General features: G+C 31.5%; 2 protein-coding genes across 3 annotated transcripts in view; one reads left to right on the top strand and one right to left on the bottom strand.

The window, feature by feature from the left end:
- Positions 1-14,800, bottom strand: part of LOC132703709 (rap guanine nucleotide exchange factor 4) — a 178,821-nt gene that overhangs the window by 55,916 nt on the left and 108,105 nt on the right. For both annotated transcript variants that reach the window (XM_060673134.1, XM_060673135.1), the window contains 2 exons: positions 10,336-10,482; positions 7,621-7,672 (listed from right to left, as the gene is read on the bottom strand). In XM_060673134.1, the coding sequence (XP_060529117.1) occupies positions 7,621-7,672; positions 10,336-10,482 (199 nt within the window). The remainder of the gene's footprint in view (positions 1-7,620; positions 7,673-10,335; positions 10,483-14,800) is intronic.
- LOC132703585 (uncharacterized) lies at positions 13,382-14,119 on the top strand. The gene is made up of 2 exons (XM_060672934.1): positions 13,382-13,570; positions 13,634-14,119. Exons 1-2 carry the CDS (start codon positions 13,397-13,399, stop codon positions 14,021-14,023), a joined length of 564 nt encoding a protein of 187 aa, XP_060528917.1. The 5' UTR covers positions 13,382-13,396; the 3' UTR covers positions 14,024-14,119.

Below are 14,800 nucleotides of genomic sequence, written 5' to 3'. Positions count from 1 at the left end.
TCTACAAAAATGGTCTCTTATACTTGTTCGATAAATCGAACCATTTCAAAGATATTCGAGGCTGAAGAATTTAAAGAAAAATAGCTTTGGGTTCTCAATTTTGTTATTGACTGTAAAATAACTATCGTGAAATGTTTTCCATTACGCTTATAGAAAATTTAATGATCTACAAAATAGGTATCTTGTGGTTTATCGATTACTCGAACGATTTTGAAGATCCTTGCATTGGAATCCTAATGGGTATTTGTATTCATAGTTTTCAATAAACATTTTCTAGTTATTCATTAAATTGACGAGTTTTCACAACATTCATAAAAATTTGCTTGGTAGTATATTTCTTCAGAATCAAATTTCAAACGTTATTTTCTTTTATAATTTTAATTAATTGAATATTTTGAATTTTGTAATTTATTTTTTTTGTATAGGGATTTAGTTTTAAAAAATTCGTAATTCTGTTATTCATTGATTTCTTGTGATCGTAGGGCCTGTAGTTTTATATCATTTCTATGTCACCTCTTATATTTCTATATTGCGTTCAAGTTTTTGGTTAGTTAGTTCTGTCTTTTTGTGTATTACTGTAACGAAATAATTTACCGCTAAGTTTTAATATAATTACAATATTTGTGAATTATATGCTAATTATTTAATATGAATGAAAAAATACATTTCATGGGCAAACCGATCACAAATATTCTTAAAACAAAATTACCAACAGTGAAAGAGGTTATGTGTGTATTTTTCACCAACTTAATTTCCTGAAATATTCTTCGAAACAAAGTGTTAAAAATGTAGCAATTTAAGTTTTCGAACCACGAAAAAAATGTTCCCACTTCTGGTGCTGATAATGTAGTGAAATGAATTCTACGATGTCACGACAAATGGCAAAGTATTAAAAAAAGCTGCAAGTGTAAAAAATCAGCAGCACTAAAAGGAATCAGCATTTCAGAATGAGCTTAAAATATTATTTGATATTTAATATATATTGGCTTAGTGATGAGATATGAACACTTATATATGAGACTAAATCGAAAATGCAAAATTGTACGTACATACGTGATAAGTACTTTTTAGAGGTAACTGGCGCAAATAGTTTTTGAGTGTCAAATTTTATTATTTTCTTTGCAAATCTGGAATTAAACTTTACTCTACGGATAAATGTTTATGGGAGCGACAGCAAAATACTTGTTATTTATGATACAAAATACATGAATGTATATTTTTAATATTTTTAAAAAGGGCCATTATTCCATTAACAATGTTGCAATGCATATATGATCAGTAAATTACAACCTCCAACGGCAAATTAATTCTAACGGAATAACAAACCTACAAAACTTTGCTAGTGCAATGTGAACGATATATGTTGAGTAAAACCCTTCGCAGAATAATAAATTTTTGACGTCAATTTTGTTCCTGAATCCGTTCAATCCAATGTATTCCTGTGCAATATAATGTACATTTTGGTTCAAAATATAGAACTGTTCTATTCTATTCTACTTTAGATAGATACTGGCCATCCAATCCAATTTTTAAAATATGAAACATAAAAATATGGAAAAGCCATTAGAGCCTCAAATTTTTCTCTTTCTTTAGAAAAATAATGACAATACTAAGCAATAAGTTTGACAAACGCCATTTTAGTCGCGCGTTTGATTTGCGAATGTTGAATAGACAAGTGAGTAAGAAAATTACCAAAGTGTCATGCTATATTTGTTCTTCGACAAGTACGTTTTTTTTTAAACACAAGTAATACCGAGTGACGCGAGAGGCGACCATCCAAATTGATAAAGGTCAAAATACTTTCCACACGCTTGGTCCGTGCTATTATGCACATATTTTCGACTAGGGAGTACAAATAGTTCATCTAAGTGCCTAATAAGATGCAATTTATTTACTTTACAAACAGAAAATTTAAAAATTTGTTGTTTTCATTTCCATTTCTATATAAACTTATTTCAAAATAAATATCACTTTTTCAGTTAGAATGTTTAAAAGTTTATATTCCTTCTTTACAACTTATTTTTTCAATTTTATTTGGTATATTATATTCTGTGAAGTTAATGTTCACAGTTATAATACGAACAAAAATATAGTGCATTTATTGCTTTGACGTTTTACAACAGATGTTTGCTCTGTAAGTATATGTTTATGTACCTGATTCTCGAGTTTTGACCCTTTTCACTGGATGGTTCAAAGGGTAAGGGTAAGTACATGTAGGTACTCTATTCATCTTAAAGATAAGTTTGAAAATAATCATTTTTGTGTTGTGTGCCTGTCGATTAACAACATTCTTCTTCTTGTACTATTGTGTCTTCTACATATTTAAGACTATGGATTATATTCGCGGTAGATAAAAGTACGTCATAAGAATACAAATAAATATTTACAATTAAACATGTTTTGAACACTTTGAAATGTGGAGACCGTGGAATGAATCAGATGTTCCACTGTTAGAAGAAGAAATGGGAAACCAAGCAGAATTTGAAGACGAAGTGGAGATGGTAGTCGAACTTAATGACAATTTAGAAGAACTACCTCGTCAAATAAAAAACGGATCCGTTTGTCTTCGGATGCTAAACAAATGCTAAACATGACCGAAGTTCCGAACTCAACTCTAAAAAAAATTGTTGCAAATGGAATAGTCAAGAGAAAAGTGAGCGAAGAGGCTTGAACTTCGCGAGTTTTTAAGAAGCAACAAGCAGATCTGATAAGGCGTATAATGTACAACGATTTTCAGTTCCAAACAATAATCGTCAAGTGCTAACGGAATCTCAAAGAATTTCGCAGTAGAGGGTGGATTATTTAAATGAAAATGAACAATTTCGAGAGCAAATTAGGCCAATAGTGTATTTAGACGGATCGTTCGACACTCACGACACGGTAAAAAAAGTGGTGGTGTGATAACAGTAACAAGCGTGTACTAGACGTGCCGCCATCACACGAAAAACGCATAATAATTGTTCATGCTGGGTCCAAAAATGGTGGGGTCGAAGATGTCTTTCAAAAATGTAAAAGATTCAAGTGTTAATTAGTGAAAACATGACCGTGGAAATATTTGAAGTTTGAAAATAAACAGTTGCAAAACCATCGCCAAATACCGTTATTGTGTTGGATAATGCTTCGTATCATTCAGCCCAAATTCCAGATATTTCTTCAAATAAAGAGGACATTAAAGAATTTCTGTACAAAAATGAGCTATATTTTGAAGATAGCTACACAAAAAACAACTTCTGGAATTATTAAAATTAAAACAAATGAATAAAGACTACAAAATCGATTCGATAGCACAACAAAACGGACATGAAATCTTGAGATTACACCAGTATCATTGTATATTTAACTCGATTGAGATGATTTGGTCTGAGTTTAAAACGCATATAAGAAGAAATAACACTGCACCAAAAATTAGTGATTGTACCATAAACGTAATTCGGCAAGACGTACCTAAAATATCGGTACAAAGCTGGTGTAACTGCGAAAATAATGATACTCTGTAGAAATGTAATGAAATAGACTGCAATAAATTGTTACTTTGTACTAATTTTTTTGTGTATATATTTCAAGAATTGATCGGCGAAAAAGATTGAAAACATACTTATAACCTGCTTGTTAGTGTGTTCTATAAGGGTTTTGAAGTAATAAACAGTAGGCAAAGTAATTCGCGGGGTCTGTTGTAAAAGCACTATATTTCTGGTCAAAGTATATCAAAGAAGTAATGGCGAGTGAAACAAAGTGTTTGATAATTTTGCGTGTCTTTCTCCGGCTGGCCCCACTTAAGGCACTGCGTATGAAATAAAATAGAATTATTCGAGCAAATAAGCAGCTCGAGGGACCGTAATCTAGGAAAAAAAGAATTATATGAAGTTGAAATAAAAGCAGGGACCGCGGCCGTTGTCACGCCCTATAAGCGGAAAATGGAGCCAAGGTAAAAGCCAGCCGCTCATCTCCTGGTCCGCGTTATCGCATTTTCCGGCTTATTGTTCAAAAGGTTCACTTTTCTGTGTCACATTGGGTAAACTTGCTTTTCCAGGATCTTAATTTTAGCAGAAGATTAAAATTTTTTGTTGCCCTGTTTTATCTTGGCATTAGATACCAACAACATAAGATGTGCCTGCTCCAAAAACTCAGACAAAACTGCACATACCTATAATTTTGAAGGGAAAATATGTGTTTATTGTAGTAAGAGTTTAATTTATATAATTTATTTAGTTAATATTTTTTCAAAAAATCAAGAAAAAAGTACAGGGGTCCCATTGCCTGGGGCTAAAGAATGACCAAAAAGGAACGAGAAATTTCCGGAAATTATTTTAAATCTTCTAGAATGGCCTCTATACCTTCTGTAGCGAATAGGTAAATAGCATTTTTCCAAAATTTTAAAAACCTTACTTCTATTCAGCGCCTACATATTTTGTTATCTCAATTATTACTTAATAATCTATTCTGCTATTATTACCTATAACAAAGTAAATTAATCGGTTTTTAAAAATAAGCATTCACCATCAATTTCTATTCCCATGCCCTGGACTTTTCTTTTCCATTTTTTTAGTGCCATTGCCACATATATTTTAAAAAGGGTGGGGGAGACACAGCATCCCTGACGTAGTCCTTTATTCCTTCCAGATACATACATACATACATACATCTTTTAAAATATTCTATTTTTGTCGATAATTTTAGAACTTTCTCTCAAACACAGAATAAGAATTTTTTAAAAAAACTTCCACAGGCTACTATAATACTTCTTATAACACTTCTGCATTCCTCCTGCGTCGGTTTTTGTTGAGTCGAAATAGTTAACGTTTCGCCAAACATCCTGTCGGCTTCTTCAGAGCTTGACAAACTGTTTCAGGATGATTGGCGAAACGTTAGCTAGTTCGACTCAACAAAAACGGAAGCAGGATGAATCCAGAAGTTTTATAAAAAGTATTACGCAATAAGAATGTGAATCTAAAAATTAAATACAGTGCGGCTCAAAAAAGTTTTGACAAAAATTATTACTTATTTAGCTTAAATCAACTTTGACGCTTTTTGCCTCCGAAATCATCCACATTTGGACTGATGTCCGTTTTAGCGACATTCTGTACATTACTCCTCTTGAGCATTATTGCAATGGGTTCTATTATAAACGCAGACACAAAAAGGGATCTGTTCCAAACGGCCCGATTCAAATTATGTGAGAAAGAGCTTGGTAGCTTTCAAACCGACCAATCCATTAGCGTTGACGATGCGGATTTGGCGAAATTGCAGTAGTTATAACGCAGACGCACTAATTCTAACTACGGCACGTGGCATTTATTTCCCCATACCTCGATATGTTTTGGAGTAACTCTAATCCGAAGTTAATCGCTTTGTAAGGAGGGGAATAAGTTTTGAAGCAAAGTTTAACAAGGAAGTAAATATCTGTTGTTTATTGATACAATTGAGCAATTCGTAACTTCCGTTTAATAGCAAAGTTTCACCACGTCGCAATGGAACAAATACAGAAAGTTTTGCCGATGGGATTTACGAATTTACTAGTTCTTTCAAGAAAGCAAGCTATCTTATAATGGCTTCGTTAGCAACAAAACGATACCATCAATCGAAAGTTTAATTTGTCTTTGTAAATTTGCTATGCAGGTAATAGTTCCGCTAATATATAGGTATATTGCATATTAGTTTGGTTAAAAAATACGTATGCAAAATTGCCCTGTTTTTATTATTATTTTTGTAACGCTAAATGAAATTTAGACCTAAAATACCTTTGATTATTGGGTCATAAAAGTAACTGCTGAAAAATTTCGAGTTCAAAGTAATTTACAACATTTTTACTACATGGTTCACCCCGAAACAGTCAAGCATGATTTTTTTAAACCTTAAACACAATAATTTGCCAAAAAAATTAAAGTATCCCAATAAAAACAAGTTTCAAGAGAGAAAGCAGATTTTAGCAGCGTCTTCATTTCATGTAGGTATCATGTTTGTTTGATATTAACCAAACCAACGTAATATATAATATTCTATTTACCCCAGAAATTATTTTCTGAAACATCCTGTACAATATACAGTTCTAATAATTCATATAAGAAAAAAATACCTATTTTGAAGCCCCTTTTTTTTTCAATAAAAACTGTGTTTTCAGTCAGTTATGTAACAAGCGTGTCAAAATAAAGGAAAACTTGAACACCTTATATATAGATAACATACCATTTTTCAAAATTAAAACACAATATTTTTTGATGTATTATTTATTGAGCCCTTCCGAATAATTTTGTATATATCTTTCTAAATAAGAAACCAGCAAACACTCTTTCTTTTTTTGAGTTCTATGTTCTAAAGGCTCTAAACAGTCACTGTACTTGCCTATAATTTTTCTAAATTTTGTTAAACATTTCCGTCCACCATAGGATCTAAATATTTTGAAATTTTATGATCTTCATTTTGATTTATTATACTGTTATTTAAATTTGCAAGATCATATAACATATCATTATTGCGAGGTCCATATTTTTAGAATATATAAAAAAAATCTAATTTATCTGTAGATATTTTGCCTGTTCTGCTGTTTTTTAACATTGTAAATTCCAAATGTTCTATTTTGAATTTAATATTACTTAAATTTTTTTTAATATTATTGCGAATATTCTTAAAAAAATTAGTTCATGAAGGACATACAACAAAACTTTATTGTGGCAGACCAAGAAAGTGAGGTTTTATAAATAGTAAAAAGGCTTTTATTTTAATTTTAATTTGATTTAATTCCCCACTTTCTAACGGAAGGTCCAGTTGTTTTCTTTTTACTGTATTTATTCGTGCGGACCATAAATATTCTCCAACTATTTGAACTAGAATTTGGACATTTCTATAAGGCATCGGTAGAACTTGCAATATACGACAGATTGCCTTAAATGATTTTGCGGCAAAACATGTAAATTTTTGCTGATTTCTTATTGCTGTTAGCAAAATTAATTAAAATTCAACCCAAAATTGACTTTTTTCCTCATACGCGAGGAAAAATACGGAGGCGTATAATTGGTTGCATACTGTGTTTTAACTGAATTCAATTCAAATAATAGCTGTCTCTGGGTATAGAAAGAAAAAGCGTTTCCTTAAACTATTTAAGGAAAACAGTTTTTTGGCAATTGGCCACAGCAAGCCAATCAAGCCATTGCGCAGTGACACGAAGGGAACGCCGACGAAAATAACTACAAACAAGTTGCGCGTTTCTAAGAGATTGCAAGGAATTAAAAGAATTATAAGTAATTGAAGTAAATACGATGTACAATCTTCCCTCTGCGCTGTACCCCCCGAACACTAAAAGACTTTTTTTTTCATATTTAAGGGTTTTAAAAAATTTTATTAGCCGCATTTTGTATAAAATAATTTCTTACTATGCACCCGCGATAATTTTGAATCTCTCGACTTGCAACTTGAGCCTTGGATTATATTATTAAAATGAGATAACGAATCCTTAATGCAAAAAATTAGTTGTATATAATAAATCATATCAAATTGACTTTTCGACAGAATTTTGATAATCATTCAACAACAAATATCAATTTTCCAAAATGTCTGTATTTGCACAGAAACCTTCATGAAATTGATGCTTTCCTCATATTTTCGCGAACAAACATAAACACTTACCATTTTTAAGTTTGCAATTGGAGACCAGTTCGTTCATAAGCTCCTTGTTTTTCTGAAAACCACAAAAACACCACATTAGAGCCTGCCACGAGGGGATCGTATACAAAATCAGACAAGTATCAGAGTCTTGAGCGATTTCATACCGACGGCTAAAAATAAGCACTTCGACATTCACAATTTAAAAACAAATTATAATTAGAAGTGTCTGCGATCAAAAACAAGTTAACCAAACACTACTAATTATTTTACCCGCCATCTAATTGTTAGAATACGCAATTATATGATCGCCTAAGTTCCGTTCATTTTAGAGGTTAAAATTTGTTCATTTGTTTGACGTGGATTATTCGATAAGATATTTAAACTCGTATTCGTTTGCGGTATCATTGGACTTAGCGGATATACGACTTCAAAAATCGAAAAAAACATTGTTGTAACTATAAAGTCCCGTTATATTCACACCATCAGAAACAGGCGTCTTATTTTTTCAAAAAAATATGGTCGAACCAATTAAACTTATTTTGAAAATCTAAAATCAGGGACAATTTTATTGTGAATCAAATAACATCGCAAAAACGCTCTTAGTTATGAGAAAGTTCGTGGTCAGCTGATATTTACGATTACAAAATGTCGTTTAATGTTTTCGAGTAATCAAACTGTGACCTTACCGCATTCGCACGGCCGCAAAATATCGATATTTTCTATAAGTTCTGTGTCAATTCCCTGCTCGTAGACACTCCAGAAAAAAAATGGAAATAAAAATGTAGTTTGAACTAGCCAATATATTTCGATCATATTAATAATTTCATTTGTAAAGTAGTGATCGCATTAATATACATTATTTATTATTTTTACATGTTTTTAATAAAATATTTGTTTAAGCATTTTCAAAAAAAATTCATATAATTTAGTAGATTCCCAATTTCTGCAGCATTTATTTAAAATATATTTTAACTTGCATTGTCTTTAAAAACAGTAGTATATTGAATTTGTTGCTCAGTTTTTAGATTCTAAATTGTGACAATTTCAAATATTGATGCAATTATTGATTTAATTAAAAATAATTTTACCTAAACAAGTTTCATTCTAATACCTACGCAAGGCTTAAATATTTATACAACGAAAAGTTAATAAATTGCAATTAGCGTAATTTATCGTTTAAATCAATGGCAATAGGCTGTTAACAATGAGATGAGTCCATTTACCGAATATAGCCTAGAAACAGCTTTGTAATTATCAGTAACCATGCTCCATTCACCATCGAATGCAATTATCTACGCAAATTTGTTTACCAATAATGAGTCTACATACTGGAGATAATTTAACTACATATTGGCGCTAAGCCTTAAAATAATTAGCTTGCGCCATTCTATAATCGAATACTCTACGAAATCTACTTAGATTGTGGTTTATGGGATCGACATGTCAGATTTTCATTTTTTTTTCTTTTTGCCTTGTATTGGTTTATATAATCATACTGGCATTCTATTCTGTAAACAGAGATCTAAATCCCTTAAACTGTATAGACCTATGATTTTGAACAATCTCATCGTAATAAAATAGAAATCAAACGAACAGGATTACAAAACCGGTCAAGTCCATATAAATTAATTTCGAGAAAAATATGAATGAGCTATGCATATTTACATGCAAATCGAACCGAATAGAAAAAAACATACTCCAATTTATGTAGTTTGTTTCACAGTTGGTGTAAAAAATGGAATTGGAATTGACGCTCCTCAGTTGCCTATTGCGTCACACTCACAAATTTTTATCCTTTATTTCGTGTTTTACACACAACATGATACCAGTATTGTTGGGTCCTTGATGGGTTTATAGTAAAAATACCAGAGATACGAAGCAGCTATGAAAAAAAAAACTTGAAATAAGGGCAGTATTTATGATGAGCAAATATAGCTATTAGATAATATAGTGGCCCAATAGTAAGGTAGGAATTGACTGTAGTGATAAAGGTAAGGCTCTTCTGCGTATGGCTCTAAATTTCACCTAATAATCTGCAATTTGTGCCGTTTTCATTCTAAACATCCCTCTTCCCGCAGTCAACTGGTTTTCCCAGAACATTAAAACGAGATCTGGGCATATTTTGAGAAAACACTGTAGCAAAAATGCCAGATCTAAGCTGAAAACTGTCGAATCGACGGAATGTCAGAGGCCAAATTGATTGTTGACCGCCGTTACGTTCAATTGGTTAAAAACGAGATTTTAAATGACCCCGCATGCGCATATTAAATGGTCCATCTCAACATTTTCTTCATCACCATTCTAAAAATGACTGTATGTTCAGCATAGGCAGGGCCTGTATGTATTTTCTGGTCTATACATATATAACGGCATGGGAACTAAGACGAAAGGTATATTCCAACTTTTGAAATTAAATAAAATAATATTTTTTTTTTAATTTCATTTTTAGCTCTCTTAAAAGCCTATGACGCTGAAATATTTTTTTTATATAATAGTTTTATCAAAATAATTATTTCATAGGTCAATGACATTTTAGTAAGCGAATGCTCTTTGTAAATGGAGTGTAGGGTGAACGCACAATGATAAAACTTTTATTATGTTTGATTTTAGAATCTGAGGAAACATTTTATCTCATATTACTTCATTAGCAGCACCTTTGATCTAGTTGTCTAAAGATATCTGTATACTCCTACACATTAAGGTTCATACTTGCGTCCATTTTAGATATCTACTTACCTCCCAAATGAGCTTAAAATCTTGCTGTTCCACCCGCAACAGTTCGCAAGTAGATTGCGTTACAACTGTGGTATCGCGTGGTAACTCCTGCAAAATGGATTCTCCGAATGTGCCGCCAACCCCGAGAGTGCACAAAATGACCGTGTTCTGAAAATGAATTAGAGAAAAGCGTGTTTTACAATTTCTGCCGAGCGCAAAATTAAATAAAATTAATAAACGAAAGTCGACGATGTCATGACGATCTAAAACCTCGTCCTTGGAGGCATTGGTAACAAATTTTTGTAAGCAGTCTCTCCCAGCGAAAATGAAACCAAGCAGTTTCAAAAATTTTTATTTTAAAAGCAAAAACGGTCAATAACTTCTCACCGAGACATAAATGGGTGATACCTCACCAGAAACATCATTTAATTTCAATCAGTCCTGTGTATAATTTTTCAATTTTTTTTGCAAAATTCTGTCTAGATCGTCAAAAACAACTATGATAAAAAATTTAGATTAAATTAGAACAAGAAATGTTCAGATTTTCACAGTTTTTAATACTTTATGCTTTAATGCTGTTTCGGCAACACCGTGCCTTTATCAAATACAAAATATGACTATATGCCGACACTTATATATAAAAACAGGCAGTAATAGATTTTTAATTATAGGTATAGGGTTATAAATCTAAATTTAACAACGGAGGCGCATTTAAATCCAATTGGTCTAGTAATAAATTCGAATATCTCATTTTGTTAATTTTAATGGCTTCCAACAAATTTAATTTTTTGGTTTTCGAAAGATTATGTAACATACCAAAATTATCCTCAAAGTTGTGCATTTCTGAATTTAAATCAATAGCATAGAGTCCGAAATTTTATATTTATATGCCCTTTTATAATGTTTTAAAATGTTCTATTTCGTTTTATTGTTTTTTTAGAAAATGTCTGGTCTTTTTAGATTTAAAAGCAATATTAATACCAAATTTAGATATATGTTTCGAAATTTCCTTCTCCTATGCATTTTATTGTTTTATAAATTTTGTTTTCGGTGCTTAGTATGGGATAGATAGAGTTCAGAGTTATTTGAAACCGTTTTTTAGTTATAATCTGATCTATCAAAGAGGGGTCGTAACCATTGTTAAAAGCTATTTGTTTTATAATATTTAATTCTTTTTGAAAATTTTCTGTGGAAGTGGTACATTAAGTAGTGCTGATATAAGCATAAAAGGCAGATATTTTGTGTGTACGGGTAATTTGAGCTATTATGTATTATTGTGTCCGTGTGTGAGGGTTTATGGGTTTATGGTAAATGGTAAAGTCCAGAAAGTTTAGAGAGTTATCTTGTTAAATTTAAATTTATAACCCTATACCTGTAATTAAAAATATAGGCATGGTGTTGCCGAAACAGCTGCCATAAAGCATTAAGAATTGTGAAAATCTGAACATTATTTGTTCTAATTTCATTTGTGTTAAATGGATTTTCATCAAGTAAAAGCCACCTCAGTCCGAAATATTGATTCATTAAACATATCAATAATTAACTATCCTAAGAATTGTGGTTTATTACATTTATTATTTAATAAAATTTTATAAATAATACAGAATTTTTACTTCTCTTTCATGCAAGGATTGAAGGTTTTGCTCTAATCGTTTTCGGACGTTTTATAAAATTGCAAGTCGCCAGTTCATGAAATGTTTTTGCTCGAACTTGGGGGTTCGAAAATAATGGGAGTTTATTTAACCCTCGAAAACAAACTTTGCGTGTGTGGTGGTTTAGTGCTTTCAAAACATAACATAGCTTTAAATTGTATAATATCAGAAAAGAGAAAATTTTGTAGGCAAAAGTTTCTACTGATATGAAAGTTTGCTCTTCGTTGAATTAGCGGATAGCATTTGTTGTATTTCTTTAAAAATAACTGCATATACCGGGTGGGCCAAATTATATTGGAACTTTGACAGCGTTTTAACCAGATAAAAATAAGATTTGCTTTACTTATTAAAAAACTTTCCTAGATTATGCTTTCAAATATAGTAGTATTATTGCAACCTAAAAACACATGTACAGAATGAAAAACTTGTTTTTCTTTAACCAATGGCGTTTCGTGAGACCGTTTTATTTTAAATAATAAAATCGCAATTTTGTTAATAATTTATTTATCAGGATATTTATCCTGATAAATTCTAAACAAAAATGGCCCCTCCAGTTTTTTCGCTAAAGCAAACAGTTTTTGCGAAAATAAAGTGTTTGCATGTGCAACTAATATCTAAGATTTGCAAATTAAGGTAAGATTATTGGCGCTAGTTAAATTCAGAAATTATGATAATAAGTTAATGATAAGAAATTTTATAAATTAGATTAATTAATATAAGTTTGAAAGCAAAATCCAGACTAGATTTTCTAAAAATAGGAACAAACGGTTTTTTATGTGAACTTTTTTACTACTTTCATCTGCTGAATGCGCTGTTGTAATTTATTCGTTATACTTGGGGGCACGTTGTATAACCATTTGTTCCAGAGTGTCATTTTATAGATTTCTACGTCCTCCAAAACGACACCAGTGACCATAAGCAATCGAAAAGACCGCATTAGAAAAAATAATACTAAAAAACTGGTCGTGGACATTATGCTGGATTATTAAAAATTTTCCTTTACACAAAAAACGAATCGTTTACAGAAATTTCGAGAAACATTTCGTTTTCTGCTCGAGTTCTATTCAAACGACATTTTAATTATGTAATTATTAATATTCATGTCTAACATTTAAAATGGCGCTTTAAAAGCTGGATGGTACCAAAACAAAAGATGAGTTTGTCCAATTCAATGGAATCCCATTTAGTCCCATTCCAATGAGGGGGGACATAATCAATATGTTGATCTAAATGACAGCCTTATAATTAAATTATTACCACTCCGACAAAAACTGACATTTATTCTCTATAGACGTAATAAGCAATTAGTGAAATGCTTATCCATCCAAGACAGGGGCTGTCAATTTTTCAAACTATTAACTCAATGATTCACACACGTAAAACGAGCAGATAAGAGTTTGTTTTTGCCTAGAATTTGATAAAATAGTTAAATGGTATCATTAGAAGCGAAACGCGAACAATACAAGTACTATCGTTCGTGCATAAAAGTAGTTAATTTGGTCAAAGTCTTGTTAACGGCGCTTTTTGTACATAGACAGGCATATAGTAAAATGAAATCGAACGTAACGGTATTCGTGTTAGCCATTTTAGTTGGTGTCGTTCAGGTAATACGTCTTTTTTAATGGTTACATATTTTGAGTGTTTCATTTAACGAATTTATATTTCAGAATACGCGCGCAGCCAATGACGACCAAAAACTAAAGAGATGCCAGGAGAAATTTATGGAACAGGCGAGCAAAATCGAATTCAACAAACTGCCTAGTTGTTTTGACGGACGTAAAGTGCAAGAAGCAAAAGAACACGCGAAAATTTTCTCGGTTTATTATAATACGCTGCCAGACGAATGCAAGAAACCCACTCCGGAGAAAATCAAAGGATGTTTGGAATTAACCAACGGTTTCTTCAAATCGAACAGTAACCAGATAAAGTCGGGTGTCGTTGGTGCCATCAGCGCCCTCTTTGAAGGCGTTAGGGGTTGTTTCAAAACATTGACTACCCAGTTTAATGGTTTGGACGACTATATTTTGAAGGGATGCCCGGATAATTACCAGGGTTGAACGATTAACGTGAATCGGAATTAATTGTTGTTTGGAATATTTATTTCTGTTCAAAAAAATGTCGGATAATTGCAAGCAAATAAATTCTTGATGGTACCTGACTTTTTTTTGCTTTTTTCCTTTATTTGCGCCCCTCCAATTATAATGGTATGGAACAAAACCTATTTTATGGGAGAATAATATTTATAATAATGATAACGTTAATATTATGGAGTGCAGACTGAAACATTTTTAAATATTTTTTTAGTTTTCATTTGAAATATGTTTTCGTTTCCGTTTACTTTATCAATAGTTGAAATAAAAAAAAGACACGTATGCTTAACTTACAAATTAATTCTATTCTATTAACAAACAGAAAATGTTATGTATTTGCTTCTGTAAAACGCCTTAAAACTAGAAATGTCAAATTGTTAATGTTTTTAGAATTCTTGTACATACAATATAGTTTCCAAAACCTCAATAACGTTTCAGTCATTTGAAATTTTGGATTATGCTAAGTTTTCTCAATTTTAGCATTTTTTAGCTGCTATTGAGAATGGGACCAATGTACGAAATGATAATTAAAAAATAAGATATATTTCTAATTAGAGTAGTCCAACTGACGACCTTTACTTTTCCAAGACAAGAAGGACAAGAACAAGAAGTGCTACAATCAACTTAAACGAAACAACGAATACCACAAATACTTAAGAATATATATTGACCATGGGAATTCACATAACAAATGTAGTAGAACATACGGACAAAGCAATAAAAAAACTCAACAGATTAATGCCT

This window comes from Cylas formicarius, unplaced genomic scaffold (assembly GCF_029955315.1).
Source record: "Cylas formicarius isolate icCylForm1 unplaced genomic scaffold, icCylForm1.1 PGA_scaffold_6__28_contigs__length_40554024, whole genome shotgun sequence".
NCBI classification, from domain to species: Eukaryota; Metazoa; Arthropoda; class Insecta; order Coleoptera; family Brentidae; genus Cylas; species Cylas formicarius.
This window is presented reverse-complemented; position numbering and strand designations above follow the sequence as displayed.

Coding starts and splice junctions, on each gene's coding strand:
- LOC132703585 (XM_060672934.1), top strand. CDS start 13,397: ATGGTATCATTAGAAGCGAAACGCGAACAATACAAGTACTATCGTTCG. Junction 13,571..13,633: donor TTTTAGTTGGTGTCGTTCAG/GTAATACGTCTT, acceptor TTTATATTTCAG/AATACGCGCGCAGCCAATGA.